We start from the raw sequence: 27,383 nt of genomic DNA, 5'->3' as shown, positions 1-27,383 counted from the left end.
AGGAGATTTTATTCCCAGTCCAGGAAAGGCAGGTTCCTGTACAGTAAAAACTAGTGTAACTGTAAGAACATAAATGTTTGTGCTATGGTGGGAGAGGAGCGTTGCATCTATGTATCTGACAATACAGCTAATATTACCCATGATATACTACGGATAAAAGAAGTAGTGACAAAGTTGGAAGACTTTTTGAAAGAATCCTATAGCTGGAACTTGGGACCAGGCGTGTGGTTTGGGTCACTGGGAGCGAAACTGGTGTGAGGATTGATTATCTGTGTATGTGTTTTTGTCGTTATATTAATTGTTATTTTTTTGTGTTAAAGGATTGATCACCAAGCTGACCGCTGAAGTTATTGCCTCCATTCCCCTCCAAGAAGATATATATGCAGAACAGACAAAAGCCCCTCTTATGCAACAATACCCTCCTGATGTGATCCAATGACAAATAAATGCTTGTCAGGAGAGGGAAAGACAATTGTAAATGGATATGGAGTGGGTGAGACTCCAAGGGATTGAGGGTAATCCAAGGGTTACATCAAAGAAATACCCTCTACTAGGAAAGGATACCATGTTTTCCAAGAATAAAGTTATACATTTCTCACTGAAGATTTCGAAAAGTATAAGATGAAATAATATTGCTGTTGAAATGGATTATATATTACTGAAATGGACTCGGGGGTCTCTTGAGAAGAATTTATGGTGATGTTCTGTTTCCATTTTGTCTGTTATGTCTATAGTGTCCATTTTGTGTGTAAGAATGTGTGTGTGTGTGTGTGTGGTGTGAATGAGATTAGCTCACAGTAGATTTACGACTGTGCCTGAAGTAACGCCCACATTCCGGGTATCAAGAAATACCTGATTCCTATAGAGAGCTGTTTTAATCCAGTTTTAATGATCTGTAAGATGATTGTTTTAAGAATTAAGGAGTGGTTATTATATTCTGCCTGGTAAACTATTTTAGATAAAGGAAATCAAGTGTATATAATGCCTGCTTGGGCCCTCCCCTAGCAGAGAGTCTCATAGACTTTTGAATGTGTATGTTCATACTCAATGCTGTACATGCAATAAACTACTCATTATCTACGAACCTGTGTTTGTGAGTTTGCAAACAACGACATGGCTATATGGAAATAATATTATGTATGGAAAATTGCAGTAACAGGCACCCCTTAAAAATATTCCTGTGTTGAAACCATAGATTTATATTTACACCATTAGGATGCTCACATGGTTGAAGATGCAAAGATAAAATGAGTTTATTGTAACCTCCCTCAGTGTTTCAGTTCACACTGGGGGACTCCTACAGAAAATTCTCCTGGGGAGAGAAATGCTGAGAAATATTACAATAATAAATGTTTTTACCTTGGCATTCTGAACTGTTGTAACAATGTACTGTATGTTAATGTTTGATATTTTATTGGTTTAATTCCTTAAAGCCTATTGCACTGTGCTATGGAATATGCAGGTGTATTATAAATGAAATGATAATGATGTTAATAATAATAATAATAATAATAATAATAATAATAATAATAATAAGGAACAACTAGATGATCTCCCCTGTGTGAATGATTGTGCCTTTAAATGCATTACAATTGGCAAAACAGACAGGATGAAATATACAAAGGCACTTCAGGAAATAGGTTGCCTTCAGATACCCCAGGACTTTTTTTGGCCACGATAGCCAATATGGTCCAGATCCACAAAAGGATCCAAGCTTTAGGATCCGGCAGCCTTTAATCCTATTCACATGACTGAGTAAACGCATGCTAAAGCTCAGCACCCTCTTGTGGATGTGGGCCTATGAGCGAATTTGAGATGTAACCGCACACCAGGATTATTCAAAGTGTGAGTGAAATGTACTAAATGAAAGTTCAAATCCTTTCATTTCTTACCATTGATATTCCCTAGATTGGAAAGGATGCTGATTTCACAGCCAGGCATATGCCGTCCACCGTTAGGGTAAAAATCAAAGTGACCAATTGCTTTTCCTATCCCAAGACCTGCAGGAGAGAGAGAGAATCATGGATTATCCCTTACTATAGAACCCTCAGGCATTGATCTTTTATGAGCTGGGTGATGGTCTTGGTTATTTATTTTATATATGCTGTTACCAAGAGGTGAGCTTGAGTCAGTGTGTATCACATCAACAAAGTCTGCATCCGATGCATCGAGCCTGACCTCCTCAGGGGTATCTTCAAAGAATAAACGAGCTGCATCTAATGCTTAATAAAAAGGTAAGAAATATGTCAGTGTTTAGTTCCCCAGTACACATTACATGTAATATATTGTCTGATGTTGACATTGTCTATGTGACAATGCCTATGTGTGTACTTCAAATCTACTATCTGTCTGTGGACACATGAAGGGAGGAGACTGATGGACAGCTTATTTTTAATTTTAGAGGCAGATCATTGTAGTCAGTTTATTGAGTATCCCTGTATTATACACTTTATTTTAATTATATGTAAATACAAGTTATTTCTTATATTACTCATGTATTTGCAGGTATTGCACATGGCACATATTTGAGTGCTTAAAACACTGGGATCTTATTCTCAATTTGTTTTATTTCTTGGGCGTTATCTCCGCCAAGCAACCGCCCTAACACCCCATATAATCTTATAGGCAGAGCTCGGTATCGTTCGAGTTTGTCTTTAATCTTCATGTGCCTTGCGCACCAAAATTAGATTGTAAAGTCCACGAGGCAGCCCTACACTGTCAATGCCATATAAGGGCAAAACATTATTATTATAAATATTTCATTGAAACTAATATTATGTCCTGAAAGTCAGATAATAATGTATTCATTTAACCTGGTGTAAATGGGAGGTCCATAGACATCCTTTGACTATTCCATAGACAAGGTGCTCAACTCCAATCCCCCCCAATGGGTCAGGTTTTCAGGATATCCCTGCTTTTGCACAGGTGGCTCAATCAGTCTCTGCTTCCGCACAGGTGGCTCAATGAGACCCTGCTTCCGCACAGGTGGCTCAACCAGTCCCTGCTCCAGCACAGGTGGCTCAACCAGTCCATTCAGCACAGATGGCTCAACAACTCAACCAGTCTCTGCTTCAGGCCAGGTGGCTCAATCAGAGGATCGGTCTTTGACTGAGCCTCCTGGGCTGAAGCAGGGATATCCTGAAAACCTGACCTGTTGGGGAGAGGGGGGTGCTTGAAGACTGGAGATGAGCATCCCTGCCATAGACCATCATATGGAACTCCAATTTACACCAGGTTAAATGAATACATTACCAATTATTGAGGAACCAACCAGGAGAGGGACAGTACTGGATTTGGTAATATCAAACAATGTAGAAGTAATAACAAATATTCAAGTCCGGGAACATTTGGGTAACAGTGATCATAACATGGTCTCATTTGAAATAAATTATCAAAAAACAGATTACTTGGGTTCAACAAAGACCTTAAACTTTAGAAAGGCAAATTTTAATAAACTGAGGTCTAATCTACAAGTAATACATTGGGATGATGGTTTTGCAGGGGAAAATGTAGAAGATAAATGGGCAGTCTTTAAAACATTGTTAGAAAAGCACACTTATCAGTGTATACCCTTGGGTAATAAGTATAAAAGAAATAAGTCAAAACCAATGTGGCTAAATAAACAGGTAGGAGAGGAAATGGACAAGAATAGGAAGGCGTTTAGATTCTTTAAGTCAGAAGGGACGGAGGCAGCATATCAGAATTATAAGGAATGTAACAAAAATTGCAAAAGGGGAATCAAATGAGCAAAAATGGATAATGAAAAAAGGATTGCAATAGAAAGTAAGATCAACCCTAAAAAGTTATTTAAGTACTTTTAATAACAAAAAATGAGAAAAGAAAATATAGGACCCTTTCTGTGTGAGATGGGCAGGCAGATTATTGGAGATAAGGAAAATGCAGATGTATTAAACAAATGTGTTACCTCTGTGTTTACCAGGGAAGAATCAATTTAAATAGTAGTGCTGCAGGAGGAAGCCACAACCTCCATATTAATGAACAATTGGTTAACTGAGAAAGAAGTTCATAAGTGGCTTGAATAAATGAAAGTAAATAAGGCACCTGGCCCCGATGGCATACATCCAAGAGTTCTCAAGGAGTTAAGTTCAGTAATAGTCAAACTATTACATTTAATATTCAAGGACTCCATTTCCACAGGCTCAGTACCACAAGATTGGCGTAAAGCAGATGTGGCACCTATATTTAAAAAGGGAGCTAGATCACAACTGGGGAATTACAGACCTCTAAGCCTGACTTCAATAGTGGGGAAACTACTTAAAGGTTTAATACGGGATAATATTCATGAATACCTAATGGAAAACAAAATTATTAGTAATAGTCAGCATGGATTTATGAAGGATAGATCATGCCAAACTAACCTTATTTGTTTCTTTGAGGAGGTAAGTAGGAATTTAGACCAGGGTAATGCAGTTTATGTGGTCTACTTAGATTTTGCAAAGGCTTTTAATACGGTTCCACACAAGAGGTTGGTGTACAAAATAAAGCAAATTGGACTCAGTAATATATACGCCTGGATTGAAAACTGGTTGAAGGACAGACAACAGAGGGTTGTCATAAATGGAATTTTTTTAGGTTGGGCTAAAGTCGTGAGTGGAGTACCTCAGGGATCGGTACTGGGACACCTACTTTTTAACTTGTTTATTAATGACCTTGAGGTGGCATCAAGAGCAAAGTCTCCATCTTTGCCGATGATACTAAATTGTGCAAGGTAGTAGAATCAGAGCAGGATGTAATTTCTCTCGAGAAGGACGTGCAGAGACTGAAAACGTGGGCAGGTAAATGGCAGATGAGGTTTAATAGAGATAAATGTAAGGTTATGCATTTGGGATGCAAGAATAAACAGGCGACTTACAAATTAAATGGGGATAAATTGGGGGAATCCTTGATGGAGAAGAATTTAGGAGTGCTTGCAGACAGCAGGCTTATCAATCGTGCCCAAAGCCATGCAGTAGCTGCAAAGGCAAACAAGATCTTATCTTGCATTAAATGGGCAATGGATGGAAGCAAAGCAAACATAATTATGCCCCTTTACAAAGCATTAGTAAGACCACACCTTGAATATGTAGTACAATTTTGGGCACTACTCCTTAGAAAAGTCATTATAGACATTAGAGAGTGCATAGAAGAGACACCAAATGAATAAAAGGGATGAACAATCTAACATATGAGGAGTGGCTAGCTAAATTAGATTTATTTACATTAGAAAAGATGGGATATGATAACTACTGTATATACAAATATATGCTGGGACAATACACGGAGCGTTCAAAAGAACTACTGTATTCATCCCACGGGCAGTACAAAGGAGTCGGGGGCATCCCTTTAGGTTGGAGGAAAGGAGATTTTACCAGCAACAAATTGAAAAGGTTCTTTACAGTAAGGGCAGTTAAAGTGTGGAATTCATTACCCATTGAGACTGTGATGGCAGATACAATAGATTTGTTCAAAAAATGGTTGGATATATTTTTAAAAAGGAAAGGTATACATATACCAAATAAGTACACATGGGAAGGATGTTGATCCAGGGATTAATCTGATTGCCAATTCTTAGAGTAGATATCATTGGATAATATGACACTGGGTTTTTTTGTTTGCCTTCCTCTGGATCAATAAGTAAGTATAGATATAGGATAAAGTATCTGTTGTCTAAATTTAGCATAGATTGAACTTGATGGACGTACGTCTTTTTTCAACCTCATCTACTATGTATGTAACTATGTCTGTATTTCTGGACGTAGAAATCACTGTTCATTATAAATGATAATCATAATTAAGGTCCTCCACTTATTCCCACAGACGTCCTGTTGAAGTGCATAAATACATCTGTCTACTTATTCTTGATTTAACAGAGAATATTTCTTTGTTATCTCTCTGTTAATACCGCTTTCCCTCTAGTGTGAAGGGTCTACTAGTGCTGGCGGTACCTGTCAGCTCACAGGGATCTGAGCCTCTGCTACAGGGAGCCTAGGGTAACCAATATACTGAGTGGCAGTGCCTTCCCATGCACGGGATCCCAATTGGATGAGATAACGCGAGCAGGAACTAATAATAACAGTCCACAGATTATAATAATAGCAATAATAACCTTTACTGTGAGCAATAACCATAAACCACATAATTGCAACAGCAATACAAATGGTTACAGCTATACCTCGCCGCGCAGGGCGTTGTCCCACTACCGTGTATCCCTACACCGTGTCCACAGTACCAGAAGTGTCCCTTGGTCACTTCACCCAATAAGTGTTCCCAAAAGATGCCCACTCTTCTAGGCGTGATCAGCGCCTTACTGTACAGATGTTGGTGCACATTTGGTGAATGGTAACTGCCGGGTGTGTCCACACCCGGGCACGCTAACGAAGAGAAGTAGGGAATCCGACGAACCAACGATATCCTCCGCTGGATGGGATGCCTCCCTCTGGAGTGACCGCCGCAATGATGGTCGCTCCCTCTCTTGCAGTCTGGTCCCAGACTGCAGTAGCAATAGTTCAATGAAGCAGCTGTGGCCCTAAGCTGGCTAACCACTAAAAGGACAGGATCCCTAACTGAAGGGGCCTTCCCTAAAGCAGCCTCTTAGGGTGAGTTGGGGCCTAACTGGGGCCTAGGGGATCTCTGGCCTAGTGTAGAGGGTCACAGACCCCTGCACCTATACAACCTCCCCTAGCTGCGTCCCAGCTCCAACTGCCAGTAATCCCTCAGAGCGCCAAATGTATCAACTGCCTCAGCAAGGAAATCCCATCTCTTCATTGGCCATAACTAATCACCTGACTCCCAGCCCAGTGGCCTTCTGGGGGCTATAGTCCCCGCGGAACCCTCTTATCATTGGCGCAGTGTGCGCTACCTCAAATGGCCACCACAATCTTCCCTGCGCATGTGTGACTCTCGTAATGGCCGCCGCGACTCTCGGCCTCCTTTTACTGCGCATGCATCCCAAGATGGCGACACCCTGAGCGCTCTCTTCCCTGGAGCTCCGGAGATGCTCTCCACAGCGCAACAGCTCCCGCAGCAACCCCCCTCTCCTGAGCTGCAGCGGACGTAGGGGTCAACCCGGGGAACCCAGGCCACAGTTACATACCTGATATTCTCCGAATGCCTCGATGTCTTTCCCCAGCCTCTCCAGCGACATGAGCGCCGAGGCTATGGCCAATTATATGCACTTCAGAAGCAGAGTACTGAAACTCCTCCTAAGGACAAAAAAGGGAAAATGAACAGTTGTTTTTAGCAGAGAGTTGTAGAAATAGCACTTTGTAAAATATGGAAACCAGTATTTCAAAGCATCTAAATTTTAAATCTAATTAGACTAGCAAACAATTCAATTTGTTTAGTGGATGTATTATTTAAATGATTCTAACCACTCTACGTATTATTTATCTTCAGTGTGTTTTTTCTTTTATGATATACTATAAGTGGGATTGGTTGTTGTGGATTAAATAGGCGTGTAGCTTAGTGCCCCTGGCTATGTGTTCCCTGGCATGTAAGCTATGGTAAGTGCAGGCAGTGCCGGGGTAAAATCCCTTTCACATGGGCCAGGATGTTGGCACACTAGATAGATTTTTGCCATAGCCAAGTGCAGGTTGGATGGCAATTGAGAACATCATGCTTAGGTGTGGGGGGGGGAGGGTTAAGGGGTCACACGTGGTATAGTGTGACACTGTGACCTCCTCTAACACCTGCCCAGTTTGGGGCAGGGTCACAAACCCCTCCCCAGGTATATAAGAGGCTCCTGACCCAAATCTAGAGAGATGATTCCAGGACATGTCCTGCTCCCCAGCCAGTGAGGCGGTATCTGCCTTACCCTATCAGGGGGAAGGGAGTGGCGACTAGCCTCAAGCAGTTGTGGGTCATAGTCAGGGAATAACAGTGATGCAAGATGCGAGGGAAGATGTTCCATGATTATTGGGTGTAAGAAGTACCTCTCTTGCAAGGGATGAAGTCGGGTAACTGACCTGCTAAATAAAAGGTCAACCGTTCCAAATTTCTGTGTCGTTACTTGATAGGGGGTTCCTGTAGGGAATACCATCTGCCTCCGGCAGCTACCCTACAGGATGGAGCTGCTCCACCGATGAAGTACCAGTCTGTCCCGTTGCTACTCCCACTACCATCCACGGAGACTCGGGTTTCCTGGCCTACAGCAGGTGAGCTAACCCGCACCGGTATACACGTAGCATGCAGATCTCCCGTAAGGGAAGGGGGGGGGGGAGGTTGTTACATTTCAAGGCGCAGCTGAGATCAGCAATCGGGACAGCTAAAGAAGGGAATATATACTGAAGAAGAAGCGAGGGCCAGTCGCTGTATCCGAGCCACATATTCCCACTGATTGCTTGCGTGGGTGCTCTCTGAGAGGGAAACATCCAGCTCACGACTGCAAGCCCACCGCTGCCTAACTGAGAAGTGAATGGGGGCACTCACTGTATCACGGCCATTTGTTACCTTGTCTGGGACATTTGCATATCTGGAAGGTGCTTGGTATCAGCCGAGTGCACGCGGATAATATGCCTACGGTGTGGATCACTTGAAAGACAGCACACCTAAATTGGAATTATCTGTGGGGTACTCTTATCGTTACATGTTCCACGGCTGAAATGTTCTTGAAACCCATGGTATCAGCAGTGTACATGTTGTAGACTGCCTAAGGTGTGGCTCGCTTGAAAGACAGCACCCTCAAGATGGGACTACAGGCGCGTGCTCAAATAATGTGTCCTAGAATGTGCAGGGGTGGTAGTTTGCTCAGAGGTGTGGACCACCTGAAAGACAGCAGCCCCAAAGTGGGACTACCCAACTGCAGTTGGGGGGAAATAACAGTGCAGGTAGAGTATGCCAACCGGTGTGGCCGCTTGCAATATAGCACCCCCAATATGGAACTCCAAGCATGCACTGAGGAGAATTCAGGGTCCCTGAGGAGTATCCGGAAGTCAGAATGCGGTTCCCATCAACATCGGGAGAACCACGTGCATAGGTTGCAGAATGCAAGCTCTGCAATTGCAATGTTTGTGTGGTTTTGGTGCAAAAGCCATAGCCGCGCCCCTTTTGCAATGAATGGGACTCCTGGATCCACCAGGGGGAGGAGACCCACATGGGGTGTAGCTGGATGCAGCTACCCAGCAGATGCACGTGGTAACCACCCATGCAAGAGCTGTGTCTGATTGACTCCTGGTTACTTCGATCGTTCCTATGGTGGAAACACTGGTCCAATTATTTTAGTTGCCGGAGGGCTCTTTCTCACCAAGCTTCATGGCCAAGATTCACTACAGCTCCTGCGTCCGCGGTGCCATCAACCTGAAGGGAAGCTGGACGTGATGTCTCGCTGTGGGCGATGTGGGGTACCCTACCTTCAGCCGGTGCGGAAAACCTGGAATCAGCCTATCAGCCTATGCCTGCCTTACACCCGGATGGCGATCACATTCTTACCCATTGGTCCGGCAACTACAAATGTTGATGGACAATGCTCCTGCCACTGCGGAGCAAGTCTACATGTACATGATTTACGACATTTTCCACCCGACTCGGAGAGTTCCGGAGGCCAACCTGTGCGGGGAGTATTACGAAGCGAGCCACCACTCCCGGATTGGACCCATCTGCAGGATGGAGGGGCTGCCATGATGAAGTACCAGTCTGTCCCGTTGCTACTCCCACTACCATCGGTGGAGTCTCAGGCATCCAGGCCTACAGCAGGTGAGCTGTAGGTATACACGCAGCATGCAGATCTCCCGTAAGGGGGGGGGGGGGCGGGGGAAAGGTGTAACAGGCCGTGGATGACCGGGTAAAGACCGGTTTGAAAGACACTGTGCTATTCCTTCCACCAGGGGGAGGAAGTAGTACTGAACCAGTGACTGTTATCCCAGAGTGTGCTCTCCGAGAGATTCACCCCGGGGGGGCTCACGGACGCAAAAGTGAGGTACCCCCACCTGATCAGTTAGGGGCACCCCACAAATGGTCTCAGCTAGCGTCGGGTATTACTGGGTTTGATGTGCCATGTTTCAGGGATGTTACAGTTGACCTGCTAAATGTACCAATTATGCCATGCCATTTTTCAGTGTGTAAACTTATGTCAAGGTATGTCGTTCCCCAAGCGAGGGCGTTGGATTTTTCACCAGGGGGAGGATGTAGCCAGGTCTCCCCAGCCTGTCAGTACCCCCCTCACCTAGCTGCCGATCGCGGGTGCCGCCGAGTTCAATGGCGGCCCCGTCGGCGTATCGCAGGGGTGAGGGCGGTCAGGCTCCTGCTCGGGGGTTGCCGGGGACGCGTGCGGCCGGTTGCCAAGGCCGCGATCGCGTCGCTGGGCTCCCGGCGCTCCCGGAGCAGGTCTGTGAGGCCGCCGCCATTACATAGCCACTCGCGCATGCGCAGTGATCGCGCAGGCGCGGAAGGGTCCCTGGAGCTAGGGAGATGTCGCGCGAGTGTAGGGAAAGTGCGGGAAGGGTTGAGGCGGCCCCCAAAGACTCGCGCATGCGCAGGGCAAGTGCCCCAATGTTATTATAGGTGCCCCGGGACTACAATTCCCATAGTGCCTAGCGAGGGAGGCACCAGGTGCCTCATAGGAGCCAATAGGGCTGCAGGACTGCCCTGGACAGAATTGTATACATTTCGCGGGCAGAGAGCACGCTTGTCAGTCAGAGACCGGAGCAGCCCAGGGAAGGAGGTAGGGTACAGGAGTCAGGGACTCCCTGTACTAGGCCAGCACCCCCAGGGCCCGAGATAGCTCAGCTCCCCAGTAAGGTGAGTGTTGCCAGGGGCAGCCCTCAGGTTAGGGACCCTGCCACTTGCATTAGTGGGAGCTGGGAAAGCAAGGTTACAGAGAGTTGGAGTCAGGGAGCTGTAGGGAAGGAAGGGTGCGGGGAGCGAGTGCAGCTTCTGCCCCATATAGGTACCTACACCCCAGGTAGGCCCCAACTCCCCACTAGCTTAGTGGGTAAATGCTTAGGGAGGCCCAAGATAGGGACACTGCCCTTAGTGTAGAGTGCTGCCTGGTCAGAGTCACGGCTGTTAGTGCTGTGAGGTCTGACAGGCAGGCACCTTGTTGCGCAGCACGTTGGCTGCAGCCTCCAGTGAGCTACAGCTTGCTGCTGTAGGCGCTGGGACTAGTTGAATAGTAGTGAGGCGAGGGACTTGGGTAGTTAGGGGAGTGGGATAGGTCATTACCCCTGCCAGGCCCATAGGAGTTCCCCAAGCCACTACAGGTTGCTGTACTACAGGGACAGGCCCTAGGTTAGGGTTCCTGTCACGTTAGTACCATTGAGATAGATAGGGACACAGCGGCTGCTGCTGTTCCTGTGGAAGCGGTTGGACCCACGTTGGGGTCCACAGAGACGATTCCAGAGTGGGACCGCCTTAGCGGTCCGCACGTGCAAGGAGTTCGGTTGGAGGATCAGACGGATTCATCACACGTCTGACCCTTTGAGAAGTTTGTTGCTGACCCGAGTACTGGAGTGCTCGGCAGGTATTATACCATCACATGTGCACCAACAGGCCTATAGGTTCTTAGTGACTGCGCAGTCACCCATTGACTATCTCTGTAGGAGTACGGGACATTGGGTGGGGTTCTTGGGACACTGGGTGGGATCACCTAGTGTTTGGGAATCGTCCTGCGAGACGTCACTGTTAGTGTCTCACCGTGAGAGAGACACAGGTTATCATTATTATTCGTTAGTAAAGTCCTTAGTTATATAATCACTGTGTGTGTGGTTTCTGAGTGGGTTCCTATGTAGGGTCATTCTACACTTCTCTAGAATCCTACATAGGTGGAGGCGCTGAAAGAAGAAACGTTCCAGAGGATTCACCCCAGGCTCTCACTAGCGGAGGCTCAGACTTCCTGTGAGCCTGCAGGTATACGCACCACACCGGTAACACCGCATGTTCTACTCACCCACACTATATATGAGATTGGGTGGGGTGGAATACCCGTTACATTTGGAGGCGCTGCTGAGATAGACCTGGGGTGCCCTGTTTTCATTTTTTCCAAATTGGCCAATTTAGATTTTTCGCCATGTTTGGGCCTGCAAGCCATGAGGGCCACGAACGAACCAAGAGGACAGAAGTATCCCCGCGACATGTGCTAGTAGTAGGGGATGTTCCCAGTAGTGCCGTGAAGTTGAGGGAAATTGGTGAGGCCCTAGGGAGACTCCTGGGCATAGACCAAGGGTGGAAGAGGATAGAGCACCGGTACGACCCCACTGACCAGTGTTGTAGACTATGGCTAGTAACGGATCAGGAAATATGCCGGGTAAATGTCCCTCCGACCTTACATTTCCCAGGGGCCCCACCAGAAGGCTACCCTCTTGCATACTCAGAGAGCCTTAGTGAGATTACCAGACCTGTGATCAAAATGGAGGCTCCCTCATCAAGGGAGTCACACTTAAAATGGCGTCTCCCGCCCAAGCAGGAGAGCACATGTGCTGCTGACTGCAAGCCTGCACCAAATTGTGTTGCAGAAATCCATCCGGGACTGGCGGGAAAACCAGAGCTCCGCCCCCGCAATGTGAGTGACTCAGTGATAGAGCGAGCCCCTCCTTTACATTCCACCAGGGGGAGCAAGCAAAGTGAACAGCCATCAACAACTGCTGTTCCCATTAAAAACAGTACAGAGTGCAGAGAAATACACCCTCATTTATATGGAGCATGGCGGTCTAAAGGAGGGAAAATATCCTTTCTGGTGTGCCCGTGCCTACAAAAGGACTTGAGTCTATCTGGTGGTATGGACTTTAACCATTTTAGGCTACCAATAGAATATCGGGTGGCCGTGGTGGAGGATGAGGGGTGTATACGATGTGTTTGTAATCAGTGTGACTTCCCAGGTGGCAAACAGACCTGGGGTCCCAAGTGTGCCGGCTGCGGGGCACAGTTTCTAAAACCTGTGCCGCTGCAGTCTACAGTCCCAGATCCCAAGCAGGAATCTCAGATGGCAGAACCCAGAGATGAAGATGCTGTTACTTGCTCTACCCCAACCACGGAGGTGGAGGAGCTGACAGACAAGGCTGCCCTAGTCCCCCGTTGCAACCAAGAGGGAAGGACTGAGGCCCAGCCAGCTACGGAAAAGGACGAACCATCGGTGGCGATGCGCCTACCGGCGAACCACCCCAGCAGTGAGACAGAGGAATCACAGGGTAAGGTGTCTGTACCCCCATCTTCTTTCAGTGAATTCAGCCGCCAGCCACTCGTGGTGATGCGCCAGCCGGCGGACCACACAAGTGAAGTTGGGGCCAAAGAATCACCTACTTCGGTTACAGTGTATTCAGGTGCTGTGGGCCCGTGTGCCCCACAACGGCCAGTCCGGCCTACAGAGGTACCATCGGTCCCAGGTGTGGGATCAGTACCTGCTACCGACGACAAGGGTGAGTTGACTGCCCCAGGGGTGTCGTGTGTGAGCCTCCAGGTGACCGCGGAGCACGATAGCTTCTTAAGTCTGGACACCCGGGCGAATGGCTCCACTCGACATCGCGTCCTGGCGGAGGTGTCCCCCCTAGAAGAAAGCTGTCCAGCCGTGCGAGAGGACCAGTATCTACCGCCTACCGTTCAGTTGAAGAGAACAGTCAGCTCTGTCGTGGTGTCAGGTGAAGCACCGCAGATACCTGACAGTGTTCCAGAAGAGGAGAAACCCATCGTAAGCCAGCAGAGTGGTAAGGAACCCCCTTGCTTCCCACAGGCTCCGGTGGAGGTGACCGTGAAAAATGCTCCAACTACCGTTCATGTGGAGCAGATGAATGTAGCTGGACATCCAGGTGTCAGCACACGTGAACCGAGTGTGAGCCCGTGCGCTCCGACTCAAATGGTCCCAGGACTGGGGTCCAATGCTCCCGAGTTTCAAGCCAGTGAGTGGACTGTCCCAGAAGTGTTGTGGACAGGTCCCGATACAGCCGAGGTGGGAACTGACAGCGTCCTCGAGGACAGGTTGGCCACCGCAAATCACCGCAGTGGTAAAGTATCTACTCTTTACCCCCTGCCAGGCGAGACAGAGACTTTGAGAAAAGAGACGTTGTTCATTCCTCGCTTCCCAGTGGAAGCCTCGCAAGTAGGTAGGGACCAGGACTGTGTGGCAAGGGAGCTAGTAGAAGTTGCCTCCTTTGCACCGCAGAAGAAGCGGCCCATTCGCCAAGTAGTGGACCGCGGGAAAGGTCCTGGCCGCCTGGCCTGCTGCTTCCAGGCCGTGGATGACCGGGTAAAGACCGGTTTGAAAGACACTGTGCTATTCCTTCCACCAGGGGGAGGAAGTAGTACTGAACCAGTGACTGTTATCCCAGAGTGTGCTCTCCGAGAGATTCACCCCGGGGGGGCTCACGGACGCAAAAGTGAGGTACCCCCACCTGATCAGTTAGGGGCACCCCACAAATGGTCTCAGCTAGCGTCGGGTATTACTGGGTTTGATGTGCCATGTTTCAGGGATGTTACAGTTGACCTGCTAAATGTACCAATTATGCCATGCCATTTTTCAGTGTGTAAACTTATGTCAAGGTATGTCGTTCCCCAAGCGAGGGCGTTGGATTTTTCACCAGGGGGAGGATGTAGCCAGGTCTCCCCAGCCTGTCAGTACCCCCCTCACCTAGCTGCCGATCGCGGGTGCCGCCGAGTTCAATGGCGGCCCCGTCGGCGTATCGCAGGGGTGAGGGCGGTCAGGCTCCTGCTCGGGGGTTGCCGGGGACGCGTGCGGCCGGTTGCCAAGGCCGCGATCGCGTCGCTGGGCTCCCGGCGCTCCCGGAGCAGGTCTGTGAGGCCACCGCCATTACATAGCCACTCGCGCATGCGCAGTGATCGCGCAGGCGCGGAAGGGTCCCTGGAGCTAGGGAGATGTCGCGCGAGTGTAGGGAAAGTGCGGGAAGGGTTGAGGCGGCCCCCAAAGACTCGCGCATGCGCAGGGCAAGTGCCCCAATGTTATTATAGGTGCCCCGGGACTACAATTCCCATAGTGCCTAGCGAGGGAGGCACCAGGTGCCTCATAGGAGCCAATAGGGCTGCAGGACTGCCCTGGACAGAATTGGATACATTTCGCGGGCAGAGAGCACGCTTGTCAGTCAGAGACCGGAGCAGCCCAGGGAAGGAGGTAGGGTACAGGAGTCAGGGACTCCCTGTACTAGGCCAGCACCCCCAGGGCCCGAGATAGCTCAGCTCCCCAGTAAGGTGAGTGTTGCCAGGGGCAGCCCTCAGGTTAGGGACCCTGCCACTTGCATTAGTGGGAGCTGGGAAAGCAAGGTTACAGAGAGTTGGAGTCAGGGAGCTGTAGGGAAGGAAGGGTGCGGGGAGCGAGTGCAGCTTCTGCCCCATATAGGTACCTACACCCCAGGTAGGCCCCAACTCCCCACTAGCTTAGTGGGTAAATGCTTAGGGAGGCCCAAGATAGGGACACTGCCCTTAGTGTAGAGTGCTGCCTGGTCAGAGTCACGGCTGTTAGTGCTGTGAGGTCTGACAGGCAGGCACCTTGTTGCGCAGCACGTTGGCTGCAGCCTCCAGTGAGCTACAGCTTGCTGCTGTAGGCGCTGGGACTAGTTGAATAGTAGTGAGGCGAGGGACTTGGGTAGTTAGGGGAGTGGGATAGGTCATTACCCCTGCCAGGCCCATAGGAGTTCCCCAAGCCACTACAGGTTGCTGTACTACAGGGACAGGCCCTAGGTTAGGGTTCCTGTCACGTTAGTACCATTGAGATAGATAGGGACACAGCGGCTGCTGCTGTTCCTGTGGAAGCGGTTGGACCCACGTTGGGGTCCACAGAGACGATTCCAGAGTGGGACCGCCTTAGCGGTCCGCACGTGCAAGGAGTTCGGTTGGAGGATCAGACGGATTCATCACACGTCTGACCCTTTGAGAAGTTTGTTGCTGACCCGAGTACTGGAGTGCTCGGCAGGTATTATACCCTCACATGTGCACCAACAGGCCTATAGGTTCTTAGTGACTGCGCAGTCACCCATTGACTATCTCTGTAGGAGTACGGGACATTGGGTGGGGTTCTTGGGACACTGGGTGGGATCACCTAGTGTTTGGGAATCGTCCTGCGAGACGTCACTGTTAGTGTCTCACCGTGAGAGAGACACAGGTTATCATTATTATTCGTTAGTAAAGTCCTTAGTTATATAATCACTGTGTGTGTGGTTTCTGAGTGGGTTCCTATGTAGGGTCATTCTACACTTCTCTAGAATCCTACATAGGTGGAGGCGCTGAAAGAAGAAACGTTCCAGAGGATTCACCCCAGGCTCTCACTAGCGGAGGCTCAGACTTCCTGTGAGCCTGCAGGTATACGCACCACACCGGTAACACCGCATGTTCTACTCACCCACACTATATATGAGATTGGGTGGGGTGGAATACCCGTTACAGGTATATAATACTGCTAGAACTTAGGTCTCTGGGAGTGACAGTTGTAGGTGCTTCACTGTTTGTACTGTAAATATGTTTCAGTGTATAGTTAATGTATAGTGATACTGCTCTGTCCCTGTTTGTTATTTTATTGTTAGGGAAAGTGTCCCATCCAGTTATCATCCATAGCCATGGTATTACAGAAGGTTACAGGCTCACAGCGAGGAAGTCTATGTCCTATTGGGGTTATCCAATTAGTAGCCCTGTGACTTAGTCAGATCGTCCCTGCTAAGTGGCCCACTGTTACCTCAGAAAATAATAGTGACACGTAAGTTCCTTGCACCGGGATAACAATTCCACTGTTGATGATAGTAAGGGTAACACAGGATGGGGCTCAATTGATACAGAGAGGTACAGATGTTACTCAGAATATGGCCACTTAATATGACAGTAACATCAACAAGCAGGGCCGCCGACAGATTTCCCGAGGTCCAGGAGAACAGTTTCAACCTGAACCCTCCCCGTGTCGGAGACCTTGCAAGCCCCCAACCCCTCCCCCCATTCACATCTGCATTTCTATCCCCTCTCTTCCTCACTCACTTTCCCCTTCCTCTCTTACATTCCCTTCACTCTCCCCCCCTACGCTATCACTCAATTACCCCTCCCTCGAGGCCACAAACACAATGTCAATGTGTGAGGAGCATTGTGGGTAATGTCTGTCTGAGGAGCATTGTGGGCGGCTGGCAATAAAGCTCCAGTACACCAGCCTACATGGATCCGGCACCCTAACAAAGTATGAGAAACTGAGCAAAGCCATGTACATAGTCACCTGATGTAAGTGAGGGCAGGAAGGGTTGCCAAAAGTATGAAATCTGTTTCATACAGATGTAGCCAACGTTATTAATATGCAATGCACTAGCGGGACTGTAGACGGACGTTCACAGAGGTACACACTTGGAGTCGTTTATAATGTGAAATTATAATAAGGCTTTATTGTGCCTTTTCCTTTTCTTCAGGAAATTCATCCAAACACAGGGGGGGGGGGGAACAAAGCTTCTAATCACTTGGGAGTATTTCTAGTGAAACACTATGCATTAATTCACATCTCCCTTAGTCAAGCAGGTTCTCGCAGCCCCAAAACATATAACATGCAATAAGCAGTCTCTTAAGAATAAAAGTCTTATCTGTTTCTTGGAGGGAAAATCTTGTCACTTCCTGGTTAAGCTTCAGGTGTAGTAGTTTTCCCTGTGTCTTGAAATCAGGTCTGCTGTGCAGAGCTCAAGACCGGTCAGCTCCAGAGATGGGTGTTCTTTTAGTCAGTCTCTCCTGTGAGACTCAAAAACACTGCTCTGTCTCCAAAGGTCAGCTCACACGTGAACAAAGGAGGAGTTACTTCCTGTCTCAAAGGCAGGCTTTTTCTACTACCTGTAATCAGGCAGGTGGTGCTAGTTAATTTGCTACCAGCAGTTAACCACCACACTGCTGGATTAGAGGCACCTTTGTGAACAGGGATAAGTCCCCTGTTACATACCTCCCCTGTTTGTGGGAAGCTCGGGCTTACCACGGCCAAAGCCCATCCTTCCACTCTCATTCGAGATCTTTCTGTGACTTGAATGAGAGTGGATGGAGGAAGAGAACCCTCAGTCCTGTTGGGATTGGAGCCCTTTCTCCAGTTTATTCGTGTCTCCTCCTGAAGGTGTTTGAGATCAGCACCCCTCAGTCGCTCGAGGAGGACTTTCTCCAAGTATAGTCTTTTTTCTGCGTGCGCGGTCATGAGATTTCCCTCGCGTCGGGTGCTCGTCTTATTGTAGGCATACTGTATGGTAGCAGTTGCAGAGCGTTTAAAAACAGCCCCTTTTAGATTAAGTTGCAATTCCACACCCACTTCCAGAGAATGTCCCATCTTTTCAGATTCATCAGCTAAGGATTCTTCTGGTTTTAATTCAGAACGTGTACCTTCTTTTGTTGCCTGCTGGGTGGCTCAAAGGTTTTGCTAGTGCTTGTTTAGGTGGTTCAAATTTTGCAACCTTGTCTTTTAGATGAGCGGTATTCCCAGCTCTCACTGTACCCTTGTCTTCATGGGTTTTTGAGGCTGTGGGATACTGACGCTTAGTCAGGGTCAATACTTGTCCTTGTAGGACTGTAATCTCACCCACGAGAAATCCCTGTTTTTTGAGTGCGTCTTGCAAGTCTCTCCTCATGGAATTTGTCTGCATGCTTTGCTTTCTCTGAGCTTGCTTCCACATTTTTATTGCACTGTGGAGCACTATGAACTTCTTTGCTTGGGCCACAGTTACTTGTTTCAGTTTCTGGACCTTCTTGTGCTCCCTTTTGTGCCGCGTCACCTGGGTTCTAAGCTTGGCTTTTAGCGTTGCTTTGGTGATGCTCAGGGTAGCCTTCAGTTTCTGAGCCTTCTCACGGGGGGGGGGGGGGCTTGTAACCCTGCCCCATAACAGGGCACGTTTGGTACCCATCCAGGCTGCAACTGCAGGCTAGGCCCTGCACAGGAGATTAACACCAACAATGCCTGTTCCTATCAGGACTTATAGTGTTGAGGCCAGTAGAAGGCGGCACTTGGCTACACACATAATTCATGTAACAATCTCATAACACAATGCACACATATTTGCTTCATCACCATCCAACACCCAGCAACCTTTCAATTAATATACAATGTTTTGTGTTTCAAATCTTTTCTGTCCTTACCTGAAATAATTTTAGCAGAACTGCTATCTCAGCTCCCACAACGCGGACATTATTTGCTGCCTGCACATAGATATGTACATTTCCTGAGCCATGTCTCCAGTCAACCCCAATGCAGTTGATATCCTCCACCTGTAAAATCTCCTGATAAAGACAGATGTGCACAAATATCCAAGTTTTTATTTATATTTTCAAATGGGAAAATGGCATTCATCTCGTTGCAACTTCACTAGAGTTTCTATACCTATCCTTCCAACTATTATTGCCTGGACTTATCAATAATTAATGTCTCTAGCTTTGGATCTGATAAATTCCATATATGCTGTGTTACTAAAATCCCACTAATACAGACAGCGAAAACAGTTCATGTACCTCCAGGCCCCAAAACACATGCCTCTTTGACAAACCAAGTGCCGGATTACCCATTAGGCACACTAGGCACGTGCCTAGAGGCCCCCAAAGTTAGGGGCCCCTGTAGGTTGTGTGGGCCGGTGCTGCGGCTCCCCAGCTCACCGTGCAAAGGTTAAGATGATCCCCCCAAAAGGGGGGGAAAAATCATGCCTATTGCGAGAAAATGTCCAACCTATACAACCAAAAAAAGAGAAAAAAGTTAAAAAAAGAAGATATAACAATACAATAAAAAAGGGGTGGGTGGGAGGCGACATCAACCTTTCAGAGTACCGACCCTTTCTTCTGACCCATTTCTAAGTTTATAGGTAAAAAAACAGAAACATAGTACTTCCCTTTAGTGAGGATCTTCTTGAAGTCCTATTTTTTAGAAGTTGTTTCAGCTGTTAGCCGGCAGAACGCCATACAAGAAATCTGTAGACTCCTATATATCCATTTCAGAAAAAAGCCACTGCAGCTGATATCCGGCAGAGCACCAATCAGAGAGTTCGTCCAGTTTAACCCCCGTGCTGCATTCCTAAACATAGGCATAACTCCCTACCTAGTGAGATTACTATTGGCCATAGCAGGGGTTAAAAGGGAGCTATGAAGTTAATGTTTAGGGAAGGCCTCAGTTAACTTTAGCTAGTTCTTTGTAGTTTATTTTGGGTTGCAAGAGCAGTCCCTGTCAGGTGACTAGCCCCTCCTTCGTTCTAGAACTTGCTGGAACTGGCTAGAACTGTCTAGAACCCACTGACGGGAGATCTGATTGGTTAGTGATGTCTGTATTTTTCCCAGTAACAGAGGCAGTATGGTGACATCACAGGATTATAAAAGGAGCCGTAGAAGCTTCAAGACCCCAGACTCCTGGAGGACACCAGAGGAGAGGAGTCTCAATGTGTTATGTGTATGGTGTTAGTAGTTTGTCCTTTATGTGTAACTTTCAATTCCCATTTCACCTTTTTATTCATTTGTAGTCAGAGAAAAGTGTCCCCAGATAGAGAGGGCCTTAATATCTTATGAATATGCCATAACTGTTATCTATTCCTAAAGGAGGACGTGCGTGACAGTTCACAGCAAGGGATCCCTAAACCAGGGTTCCCAAAAACTGTCAAATCAAGGTTGCTCTAACGTCAACTTTTAAGTATATGCACACCAGGTTGCTAAGTGAAGACTGCTAGGACATTGTGAAGATGATGGGTAGATAGGAACCTGGGTGGAAATACACCCTTAAACTGAGTCTAAGACGATACCTGGGAAAACTCCAGATCACTGAAGTTATAAAAATGCAGTTCCCTTTAACGGTGGGTAAGGGAAGGTGATTACAAGCCGGGTGTACATCCCTGGGAAGCTATATGACACCCAGGGAAGAAGTGTATATGAATCATTGTCTTGTCTCAATAAAAGATAACTGTATTGTCATATAAAAGTCCCTGGCACCCTTCTTACCAGCTTGCAGAACCAGCCAGCCTGAACCCCAGCACCCTGTGGAAAAGGTATGAAAGTCTACACTAACTTACATCACTATTATTCACACTTGTGACCCTCCTTAAAGTAAGAGCCGGGCAAGGAGGGGTTACATAGGAATGGACCAGAAGAAAGGGTTGATACACTCAAACATTGATGTTGCCCTCCCCCCCTTTATGTTGTATTAGTGTATTTTCTACTTTTTTCACCTTTTTCACCTTTTTGGTTGTACAGTATAGGTTGGATTGTTTATCGCGATAGGCATAATTTTTTTCTCCCTTTCTTTGGGATCATCTTAACCTTAGCTGAAGTTTTTTTGATTAATTTTTGTGCGATGTATTTCTGTGTATCAACATTTTCATTAAGTAAAAATTCTTGACTACCTCAACAGAGCGTTCATGTATTTGTTTATCCGAGTGTGGAGAATATCATTGTATTCAATAAATTCATGTGTTCATGATATAAATGAGGTGTATACTCTTACCCTGCACATGTTTGACACCCAGTTATCCTCTGCTTTGTCCGCCATCCCATGTACAATGAAGCACGTCTTTCTAGTTGTTTGGAAGGATGAGGCTTTAATGCTGGTCACCAATTTAGCACTGATCTCCTGGAAGGAAACAGGTGTAATGTTTAAATGTCCAAGTTATCCTCACTACTGCCAAGAGATGGTGAGACAGGCTAGAGTTTGCGTAACTTTGGCTCCATCTCCTGCTAAAAATACTACCTTGAAAAACCCAACCACTTTGCATACAGAGGACACAGGAAGCTGCCAAAAGGAAAATTACATAATATTTACTTTATATTCATTGTAATGGTAGGTAAATGAATTTAACTTTTAAATAAGTCCGGCTAAAAAGAAAGCCAGCCAGAAAGAAACTGAACTGAAAGTAAAAGTACAGAAGGGGTAGTGTTGAGTGGTATCCAACCAGCCATCAGCTGAGACTGTGGGTCCGACCACTTGGATACAAATAACCCAACTAAGCATTTGCATGTGCTGGTTTAAAAGCTATAGGAAGACTGTTGGCAATAGAGATGGGCGAACTTTTTGCCAATATTCGAATCTGCTGGAGTTTCTTCGTATGTTTAACTCTTAGCCAAATCGCCCCAAAAACGTTTTCATTTTTCATTTGATAATGTGAAAATTGGACTGTGAAAGTGGAAATATTCTTATTTATGCTTTTAAGCACACCTAAGACAGGGAGACTTAGGAGGAACTGCTGCTTTGATGGTTTTCGATTTTCGAATAACAAAAGGTTTGAACAAATTGAGTTTGTGAAGAAATAGAAACGTGTGTCCAAAAGATTATGTGCCAAACTGTGACACATGCACCCATTATAGTTGGCACCTCCATTGCTGAAGGTTTATTAGGATACTGTGATCTCTTCAGAGCAGGACTCACAATACCTGGGCTACTTTCACAAGACATAACTAAGTCAATCAAGTATCAGAACATTCACAAACCTGCTTTTGATTGGAGTTCTCCCTGGTGTAGAGGAAGAAACGGGTGTTTATGGTTTCCGGGGTCCAGGGCAATGCTGGCAGTGGTCTCTGCAGGGTCCCAGACCATGGGGGATCATCTGAGAAGCAACCTAGGGTCCCGTAGCAGACCTCTTTACCTGTGAGATACAAATCAAACATTGTAGCAAGTCTGTGTGAGTGATGAGTGCTGAGAAATGAATAATACTACAGTAATGAAAAATATATATTTTACTTTCAATTAGATGTTTTTCTTTCATACATCTGATGCCGTTTTTTTGCCGCAAATTGCACTATTTTGCCTCGACACACAGACCTGATAATGACTACAAAGATTGAATGATGTCATTCTGATACGGCCCATGAGTCATTGCTTCAACCATTTGAGTTTCAGGGATTTTTTAGCTACAAAACCCCCAATATTATGAATGTGATACTGTATGCAAATGTTGAGGTATTACAAATAGATAATGCTTTGGCTCGTTTGTTCACTTTGCAGCTTTTTCTGTGAAGAAAAGCTGTTAAGCATTAGCTTACAGTGTTAACAAACACCCACGTGTACACATCCTTAAAGCTGTCTTTTTTTAAGCCGTTTGCTTAGTTTCCTTCAGGCGTTTGGCTCTTAACACCTTCTCTTCTGTAAGAGGATATTGTTCAGCCAGTTCTGCTCTCTTCTTTCCATTGGCATTATCTCTAGTAGGAATTGAAGCATGAGTTATAAGCCGCAGCATTGTAGATTGGAGTCAGATAACAATAATGAGTAATGACCTGAAAGTTTGTTACATTGGTCAATATTTACTAAGTGCTACTAAACTGTAAGGCACTTTACGGCTTATTTATGACCCTGCATGTTATTTTTAATCACATGCCATCTGGTGGTCAAACAGAAGAATGCAGGCTTTCCATAGGGTGTTTATGAGGACGGAAAAGTGGCGCTGAAAAAGCAAGAGGAGCACCGTGGCGTCAAATTATAGAAATCTCCCGGGCGCCAACCTGGAACAAACTGGTGTGAAAAAATGCACCAGATTTATGAAATGTAAAAAAAAACAAAAAAACACACTGCATTCAGTTGAGTTTCTTCTAATTGAAATATCTCGTGCTGTTTTTTGCTGAAATTTTGTAGAGTTTGATATACAGAGCAATATGAATTTAAATTATACATGTGCATCTATGTTTTCAGGATGTAAAGAGCAGGGTTAGTGACGGCCTTCAGTATGTGTGCTACAGAAAGTGGCTTACTGCAACTCAGTGTAACAATATGAGTTCTGATATAGAAATCGTTTGTATCTGTGTGATCTCGGTGAGTGAGCTTAGTTGGCAAATTGCCCTGTATTTCAGGAAAATCCCCGAACTTTGATGCACTTCGATAACCACCTGTGACTGTACTGTTTTCTCATGTAAATGGCATGAAAGGGAATGCATGATGAATTTATTTTTAATTTTATTTGTATACCTGTCTCTCTCTAACAGAAGTGATTGCAATAAGCTGTAGCAAACACTGACGTGTAGACAGCTGCTTTCTGTGTAGAGATAGTCACTCATACATTGGAATTATATCCTATCAAACGAAAATGTAGAAAAAATAAATAAAAAAGATTTCTGTACAGTACTAATAACTGGCAGATTTGGGCTGTCAGAGGGGACAGAATAAATGCTATGATGACCAAAAGCCATTTTCACTACGACAAAAGCATCTTTACATGACCTTAAAGAGTGCAATGTTAAATGACATTTAAGCTAAAATTGTTGCACATATTGTATGGGCATTGCGCCACACTTTGGCTAAACTCCAGCATGAGACATATAAGGAAGGAGCTGAGAGTTACTACTTGTGTCTGAGTCTGATACAGGTAAAGTAAAGCGATCACACTTACCTTTAATCATCCCCAGCATTAAAAGTGAAGTGAGCAATAGCACCAGCATCTTAAAGAAAATAAATATTGAGGATGATCATTTGCTTTTCGATTTTCTGAATGTTTCCCTAACATTGTTCTTTTTGCAGTTATATGGGGAAAACCCTTTTCTGAGTTTCACAGGAGGACAATAGGACAATATACACCGTGATCGTATTCTCCAGACAGAATGAACGAGTTAAACAAATAGGTTTATTTGGACAGGAGTCAATAGGCACAACACAATATTACAATAACTCCCCGAAACAGAGGTTACATGGGGGAATCCTAGCTAACTAGGTACTGAGCGCTGCTTTAATAGGCGTATGCAAGTCAGCTTCCAGTCTCCACAGGATTCTGGTCCCTCATGTGCTTGTGGATGCTACTCGCAGAATAGAAACTTCAACTGTTCCACTCGTCTACTCAACCGAGCCTTGCTTCCGTATCTCCGGCACAAACCTCAGAGATCCACCAACTAACCAAAGTCAGGATGGACTCCTGGTAGCTTGAGGAACTGAGATCAGCAATGGCTGGGTTTAACCTTTACTATTATAGCCTCATTGTTCTTACAGTCACACACCTTCCATAATACAGTACACCAAATATAAGATGTTTGGATTAATCTTTGAGATAAATTGATTACACAACAAAAGTTATTTTATTTTTAGTGGATACAAGAATTAAAATACTGATTTTTGAAAGTGATTTCCAGTTATATAACAATTCCTCAATATTAATATTTATAATATACATGGTACAGTTTTAGCTTTTTTTTTGGCCAATAGAATAAGCCCTGCAATCTTTGACAAAGACCAGAAGAGAAATACTTAAAGCAGTAACTCAACAGTTAACTAGATTTACACAATAAAACAACCAAGAATTATATTTGTAATAAATATACCTATAGACAAAGAGGCCCATATTTACTAAGCAGTGTTGTGCTAGAAGACACATTTAGGCACTGCGGGAAACCATACAACCCATTCCTTTGAATAAGTCATATGGTGTTGTCAGGAGATAGAAGGCGTCTAATGGAATAGCACTGCTTAGTAAAAATGGCCAGAAGTGTTAATAAAAGTATATAGCAAAATTCTAGCAGGTATTCAGATGTGCTATGTAACCTGGGCTCTGTTTCCAAAGGAAGACGTTTTTGTATGGACAGATGTATTGGGTGGAGTTCTGATTAGTGATGTACCGAGTACCAGGAAATTACCCGGTACCCGGCGCTTTTTCATTACCCAGACCCGGCAACTGAGAAGCCGGCTATCCAATAGGAACGCTCCTGCTCCGGTCACATGGTTCCCCGGCCCACACTGCTATCTACTTGTAATTGATTCCTGCTGCTCCCACGCTGGCTGAATACAGACTTGGGATGCTGCTACCACCACAGGACCTCTGCTGACCTTCCTACATGTCGCCGCGGTCTTTCTCCATCCTGCAGGTAAGTACCATCCAGGTAACCGGGTACCCGGCTGGGTAGAACAATTGATTTTGCCCGGGTACCTGTTTTTTTTTTTGACCCGGTACAACACTAGTTATGATTATTCTGCTAAGGTATTCTGGGAAAGTTGCAGGCCCATATTTACTAAGCAATGCTAGGCCATTCAGCAACCTTACAGCCCATTATGCCCTTTGTTTGACAATAAAACGTAGCAAAATGGCCTGGCTTTTCCCCATGATGCTGTTGATCAAAACACCTAGTGCTAACCACCTGTTCAAAATACAAAGGAATTTTTCCCTTAATCTCGAGCAATGCATTATTGCACCTCCACTGTGGAAGGGATGAGAATACTGGGGTTGTTTAAATTTCTGAAAATTATTTCTGTTCAAAAATAAATTGCAGTACCCAGGTAATAAAATATAATCATGGTTAGCATTGATAGGAAAGGAAATCCCTGGAGCTACCACATGATTAGAACTACAATTGATCCTAAACATGACTCTATTATGAGGAGTAACTTACTTTTGCAGTCGAGTCCCAGCAAAGTCAGGGCAGCACCACTCTGTAATGTAACCGCCTCTGCCTTTAATTCTCAATGCCAGAAACAAGGTAGGTGGGAAGAGATCAGATCCCTCCGAGCATTGGCCGAATAAAGACACGACAGCACTAGTGTGCAAATAGTATGTGATGCAAATGCAGATCTCATGTGAAGGGACAAACAGTAATTACTTACTATGGGAAGTATCCCTATGTTGTACTATGCAAATCTAGTGTTGAAACCTGGGAACGGATAGGGACATGACGGGAGGAATTGGGCATTTTAACCATCCCTGAGAATAATGTATTTGTAGATAATTGTTGACACTTTCTGCTCTTAGAGAAGTGGGACTCCATTATAACAGTCACAATGTTAGTGCAAGACCATCTTTATATGTATAGTGCAAGACCATACAAAGGGTTAAAGCAGCAATTCTTGTTAGATTGGGAAATGTGAGAATAAACGTTTTATAACAATGACAATGAGGGGTAAATTCATGAAAGTGTCCTACGCATTTGGTTTGTGCAGCTATGTGTACAGGAGATTATTGTATTTGGCATTCAATAGTCATAAATCTACTTAAAATTAGAGATTTTTTACTTCATCAGGATTTTTTCTCTTGATGTTGGCAGGTGGTTAGAAGACATTAGGGACTTCCAGTATGGCACCAGAGGGTGAAGTCACATCCCCCTTAGCTCCTGCAGCCCCCCTGCTCCTACACAGATCAGCATCTTAAACAACCAGAACAAATTATTTATGGCAGTAGATAAAAACTCACTGAATGATCCTGTGAACAGCAAAAAGCAGGCAGACTTTGCATGCTCCTGTGAGGGGGAGATACGAGGACAGTAACTTTAAAAGTAAGGAAAAGCATTTATATGGAGACATTTATCTCTAGGCAGACACAGATGCCCCCCAAATGTCAGCAAAAGCAGATGAGAGCTGGGAGAAAGTCAGAGCACCCCCTGGATGGCTTCCAAGCAAATGGAGGAACTGCATGCAGACCCAGAGGAATCAGAGGTGTCTTTAAAGGCAGAAACTCCCAGGGACTATGGTGAGTTAGCCAGGGCTGTAGCAAAAGTATTCATGTCTGCTTTAAATGAGCATTATGAAAAATTACAAAAATCCTTATGTTGCTGGGTACATGCAACCACACGTGGGTTTCTTGCAAAGGCTTAAT

The 27,383-nt window shown here is 45.8% G+C and overlaps 1 protein-coding gene across 2 annotated transcripts in view; it reads right to left on the bottom strand.

Moving 5' to 3' along the window:
• The window catches only part of LOC142501719 (pancreatic lipase-related protein 2-like), a 37,022-nt gene extending 10,693 nt beyond the window's left edge, over window positions 1-26,329 (bottom strand). Inside the window, exons 1-8 of one of the 2 annotated variants that reach the window (XM_075612001.1) lie at window positions 26,188-26,329; window positions 24,207-24,255; window positions 22,318-22,472; window positions 21,338-21,463; window positions 19,003-19,143; window positions 7,094-7,202; window positions 2,112-2,222; window positions 1,893-2,000 (exon numbers count right to left, since the gene is read on the bottom strand). In XM_075612001.1, the coding sequence (XP_075468116.1) occupies window positions 1,893-2,000; window positions 2,112-2,222; window positions 7,094-7,202; window positions 19,003-19,143; window positions 21,338-21,463; window positions 22,318-22,472; window positions 24,207-24,255 (799 nt within the window). In that variant the 5' untranslated portion in view covers window positions 26,188-26,329. Of the gene's footprint in view, window positions 1-1,892; window positions 2,001-2,111; window positions 2,223-7,093; window positions 7,203-19,002; window positions 19,144-21,337; window positions 21,464-22,317; window positions 22,473-22,567; window positions 23,128-24,206; window positions 24,256-26,187 lie in introns of those variants that run through there. The other variant, XM_075612002.1, reaches the window with a different exon arrangement.
• Window positions 26,330-27,383: the final 1,054 nt, after the last annotated feature.

Source organism: Ascaphus truei, chromosome 8 (genome assembly GCF_040206685.1).
Source record: "Ascaphus truei isolate aAscTru1 chromosome 8, aAscTru1.hap1, whole genome shotgun sequence".
In the NCBI taxonomy this organism is placed as follows: domain Eukaryota; kingdom Metazoa; phylum Chordata; class Amphibia; order Anura; family Ascaphidae; genus Ascaphus; species Ascaphus truei.
Note: the sequence above shows the minus strand (reverse complement) of the source record. Positions and strands in the feature narration are given on the sequence as shown.